The 5531-nt window shown below is 49.6% G+C and overlaps 1 protein-coding gene across 2 annotated transcripts in view; it reads left to right on the forward strand.

The window, feature by feature from the left end:
* Positions 1–5011, forward strand: part of Slc36a1 (solute carrier family 36 member 1) — a 36874-nt gene extending 31863 nt beyond the window's left edge. For both annotated transcript variants that reach the window (XM_031352521.1, XM_031352520.1), the window contains exon 11: positions 1178–5011. In XM_031352521.1, coding sequence (XP_031208381.1) covers positions 1178–1449 — 272 coding nt within the window. In that variant the 3' untranslated portion in view covers positions 1450–5011. The remainder of the gene's footprint in view (positions 1–1177) is intronic.
* The last annotated feature ends 520 nt before the right edge of the window (positions 5012–5531 follow it).

Raw genomic sequence — 5531 nt, forward strand, 5'->3', positions numbered from 1 at the left:
GGCCTCAAACTCAGAAATCCGCCTGCCTCTGCCTCCCAAGTGCTGGGATTAAAGGCGTGGGCCACCACAGCCTGGCCCCCAGCCTCATCTTTAAAAAAGATCTTATTTTCAATTGTGTGTGTGTGCATGCCTGTGTGTGCACACGTGAATGTCCACAGAGGCCAGAAGAGGACAACAAGTTTCCTAGATCAGGAGTTACAAGGAGTTACAGGCAGTTGTAAGGGTCCTGATATGAGTCATGGGAACTGAACTTGGATCCTCTGCAGGAGCAATAAGTGCCATCTCTCCAGTATCTGTAGCCTCATTTTAACCCCCACTTGGAGTCCATCTTTCTTCCCGCTCTCCCCAAGTACATTTGGACTGCGATTGAGGGAGAGGTGGTCATTTTCTTAAGCTTTCCTATGTTCATAAATGCAGATGTCCATTTCCCCCTAGAATGAGTTTGTTCAAGGCCACTGTGAATTCTGAAGAGAACTCTCTAATCATCGAAAAGCCTACACTGCGCACCATCCCAAGACCGACGTGGCTGGTTGATATGGTGGTCTTTTTCTAGAGGGCAGTCTTTAGGCAGAACCACCCTTATCCCTCCACCGTGAAAGTATTTGATGAAATTATCATGGGTTTTATCATGGTGTCTTCTGAAGAGGAAGTGATGGGAATGTGTGGTCCTTTGTTTTTGGTGCTTGGAGAGTGATGTGTTTGTGGCTCTATCAGTGTAAGGAAGTGAGTGGTCCCTCAGAAAGGCCCACCTACTTTTCTTCACCCCTACCTTTACCCAGTTGTCCCTTTGGGAGGGCTGATTGTCCAGCTGGGAGAGTAGTAACCAACTGTAATCCTGGTGTTTGGGAGGCTGAGGCAAAAGGATCTCCAGTTCTCTGGCAGCCTAAGATCCATAATAAGGCATTTAAGACATAGTAAGGTACAACTTGTGACAGTGCTGTCAAAAGATAAATATATAAATCATATATACATGACAGACAGACATGGGATTAGAGCCGGAGATCACAGTAATTCTGTAAATCTGATCACATATTGTCTAGAGATTGGATTAGGTAGCATCTTAATTTCCTTCGAGTTCTCAGTACTAAACATGGACACAGGCTAAATTTTCTGGGCAGTGAGCATATCTCCTACAGCCCTAGACATTCTTGAACAAAGATATCCCCTCTCTCTGCAGGTGTTCTGGCCATCCTCATCCCCCGCCTGGACCTGGTCATCTCCCTGGTGGGCTCTGTGAGCAGCAGCGCCCTGGCCCTCATCATCCCGCCCCTGCTGGAGGTGACCACCTACTATGGAGAGGGCATTAGCCCCCTGACTATCTTCAAGGACGCCCTCATCAGCATCCTGGGCTTCGTGGGCTTCGTGGTGGGGACCTACGAGTCTCTGTGTGAGCTGATCCAGCCAAGCCATAGCGACTCCTCCACCAATTCTACCAGTGCCTTCATATAAGGATCTGGGTGTGCTCCCTTCACCTGCCTAGCCCCACCCTGTGTGTCTCCCAGTAGTGTCCCCACATCCTCAGGTATGGTTCAGCCTCTGGAAAAAGGCACGGTTGCTGCCTGTACACTCCTCTATCTGGCATTGGACCCTTGGGTAACTGGGCTAGATAAGACTGAGACTGGGGGGAGGGTGGGGAGCAGACCCTCCACTTGTGATGGTGCCGTCACTGCTCTCTTTTATCATGCCTCCTCCCTTGGCACTGTCCCCCTCCCTCCCCCTCCACCCCCCGACCTGCCTCACCTAAATTATTCCCATTGCACAGCTCACTTTATTTAAAAGGTAGTTTCCTGCTCCCGATGTTTTCTCCTCTCCAGGGCCAGGCCTAGATTAAATAAGTGGGGACTCTCATGTTTTACAAAGCCAGGTCTCTTTCTCATAGGGCTCCCAAATGCTGTACCTCACTGTTCTACCCAGCTGAGTCCTGAAAGGGTTCTGATGTCCCCCACTCCCAAGTAGTTTACAGCTAGCCCTGAATGCTGAAGGTTTCCATCTACTGACTGGCTTGGGGAACCCACAGGCCACATTACCTCTTTTCTCATTTCCTCTGTGTAGGTCACAGTGCTGCCCCTTGATTCCTTTAACTCTTAAAGATAATGAGCTGCTGCCCAGACTGGAGGTATTTATAGTGTATTTAAGCTTAGGTTTCGGGCTCTCACTTCAGACCTGGCATCATGGTGGATTGCTTTTCCTTCAGCAGCTTGCACTTGGCTTCTCCTGCCACTAAAAAAAAAAAACCTGCTCCAGGGGACCGTGGAAATGCCCTCCACCCTCTTGGCCAAGTGGCCTAGAGGCCATTTTATTTGTTTGTTTTGTTTTGTTTTTTTTTTGTTTTAAGACAGGGTCTCTTGTCACCAGAGTTGGCTTTGAACTTGTTCGCTATGTAGTCAAGGATGATGATGAACTCTTGGTCCTCCCGTCTTCGTCTCAAGTCCTGAGATGACTAGCATGAGCTGCCACACTTAGCTGCCTCAGAGATCTTAGGCAGACTGTGTGAGCATGCACCGTCTCTGGAAGACCCATGCACGAGGGCACTTCCACTCATGAGGTTGACTCCATATGGACACTTGGAAGTACTTGTGCTATGCAAGGCTAAGGACGGTGTGCAGTTCCTCTTCATAGACACTACGCACAAGGGTCATTGTTTACAGTTCCTGGGGAGAGAGCAGAAGCCCTGCCTTGCCCCAAGCTGCCTCTGTATCCTGGGCTTCCAAGGAACCACTAGACACTAACTGTGGCCCATACCTGCCCCTATTATGCCTCTCACAGAGTCACCTGGCTTCTAGGTCAGTCACCTTAGGGTGCGCCTTTAGAGGCCACTGAGAGAGTCCGTGGCCTGCCACTGCTCCCCTGTTGATATCAGGATTCCCAAGGACGGTTGTTAGCTCCCCATCTCTGAGTTTTGTGTGTGTGTGATTGTGGACACATGACAGAGCAGTTTGTGTCTCCTCCTCCCTGGTTACCAGGCCCTTACCTAGAGAGAGGATTTGCCTTGAACCTTGAGTTCAAGAAAGAAGCAAGAACCTATCAGGGTGTTGCTTTTGTGTTTGACAGAAGCTAGAAAGACCGTGGCCCAACCTTGCAGCCCAGACCCTTTCTGCTGCTCTGTCCAGAGCCTGCTGAGTGACTTCCAGGTCACAGGATGGGAAGGATGGTCTCTGGCTACAACAACAGCTGGCCTTAGCAGTGTTGCTAGGAGGCAGTGCTGTCTTGGCCCCGAGGAGAGCAATGCTTTTTTTCCCTTTCTGGCATCAGCATCCTCACAGGTGCTCATGTGGCCTGGTGCCAGCTGGGATTCACAAATGCCTTGCTTTTTGAAGTCTCAGGCTAGAAAATGACCCAAGTAGGTTCAGACGCTAGCCAGCAACCCAGCTGTGAGCCAGGCTCTCTCCTAGAGGCCATCTGAGCTTGGTTTCCTAGGTGGGAGGAAAGTATATTCAGAACTGTTAGAGACACTCCCACCCATGTCTAGACCCAGTGCCCAAGGCCAGCTATCTCTTCAGGGGCCCTGGACTGATACCGTGTGGAGTGCCTTCTGTAGCATTTGGCTGATGGCAGCTCCCTTGGTGCTTTGGTGTGGCCTACATCTTTTGATCTCTTGCTGTGCTCCTGAGGCATTGCCAGTTTGGTGACTTGACTCTGAGCAAGATCAGGGCCTTTCTGGATGGACACCAGGAAGCTGCTAAGTACATAGCGCCAGGCTCCGCACACAGTCCAGGCGCCCACAGGAGGCCTGAGTCAGAACCCTCCTGACCCCTCCCACTGTCAGTTTGGAGCCAGATGGCCCCTGGTGAGACAACACAGATAAATGGGAGTTTGAGCAGAACAATATAGACAAGGCTTGTAGAGACTAAGCCTGAATCCAGATGCCCCAGGGGCAGACATGCCCTGTCCTTGTCTGTACCCAAAGTTTATCTCCAGAGGCCTGTTATCCCAGAGTTGAATGTGAGCACTTGCTAGGAAGCGTGTGATCCAGCCTGAGCGACCCACCGTGCCCTTAGCTGCGGCATCACTTGGGCTGCTGTCTAGATTGGGAGAGGTAGAGGTTAGCTTAGGCCCACCCATCTCCCCTCTCTAGCCACACTTAGGGCAGGTCCTCCCCATCTGCTCTCTTCCCTGAAAGTCTTGGATTAAGTGTGATCAGTGGTCTGACGGTAGACCCCAGAGCCTATCCTTAGGCCCTCTCATCCTCAGACTTCTCCCTCCCTTCAGTGTCTACTCTTTAGACACCATTGTTTCGCCTGATCCTTCCAGGAAGTGCAGAGCTCAGATCGTGTTTACAGCATTCACTATCCCCCTCGCACACCTGCTGCCGAGGGCTCTGGACACTGGGTTTGCTTTCCCTACTGGCCAGCCCCAGTCACCACTCCCACTGGGACACTGAGGCTTTCTGGGGCCTGATACGGGAACCAGACAGAGTGGTAGAACATGGAGATCAGGAGGGTGGCGCCAAGTTGGCTTGACAATTTAATTTTCCAAAGTACATTACAAATCAGATACCATTAGGAGAAAGCAGGCCATGTGGCTCGTCTTTGAAACTGTGGTCAATACTTGAAGGCACTCTAGCCCTGCTGGCCGTGCCAGCTTCCGTCTGGCCGGTGTCTTCTTTTTCTGTGTATCCCAAGTCATTCCCTGGCCAGAGACATTAAACCGTGCTCATAGGCAGTTACCAGAAAAAAAGAAGCAGAAAATGAGCCTGGAAGGAACCTGGTGTTTGCCCTGTTCTTTGGTTGAAATCAAGCTGATGTTGAAGAAACTAGATTTTTTTTTTATGAATAATAAAATCTCATGTCTGTATTGTAAAACTGTCAGTAGATGTTCGAATCAAGGAATGAGAGAACTGCCATAAAGAGAGTCTTAACGGCCAGACAGTGCTGTATGCTGTGTGCCTACTCGGACATACATTGCATACACACGTAGGTCATGTCAGAGCTTCTAGATCTTATTTGGGTTGCACATATGGATCTTGTGTTAAATTTCCACTTCAATAAATGAATTTTATTTTTTATTTTTGAGGGGTTGTAAACTGTGTCTTTGTTTTCACACTTCAGAAAAAAAAAAAATCACTGAGGTTAGGACCATGTGATGAAGGGACAGGGCTCTGAGGAAGGAAAGCAGTCCTGTCTCCCTAAACCATCTCGATATTCTCCCGAAATCCTGGGTAGCCTTCTGCATATACCAGTGGGTAGTTTTAGGACTCAGCTTGGTTTTTAGTCAAATATGAGCCTAGGTGTTTGCAAATGTTAACATCTATAGCAGTTGACAAAGTAAAGATTACCCTTGCTACCCTGTGTGGGTTGCTTCATCACATCTGAAAGTTCTTAAACTGTGGCTTCCCTGGGGAGGAATCCTATCTCCAGGCCACAGCACCAGCTTCTCAGCTTCCACATTTGACCAGCCAGCCCTGGGAATTGTACGCCTGTCAGCCGCAGCTAAGCCAGTCCTTTGAAATCTGTTTCTATTCTCTCTCTCTCTCTCTCTCTCTCTCTCACACACACACACACACACACACAGACACACAGAGAGAGAGAAGA

The sequence above is a fragment of the Mastomys coucha genome, unplaced genomic scaffold (assembly GCF_008632895.1).
Source record: "Mastomys coucha isolate ucsf_1 unplaced genomic scaffold, UCSF_Mcou_1 pScaffold5, whole genome shotgun sequence".
NCBI classification, from domain to species: Eukaryota; Metazoa; Chordata; class Mammalia; order Rodentia; family Muridae; genus Mastomys; species Mastomys coucha.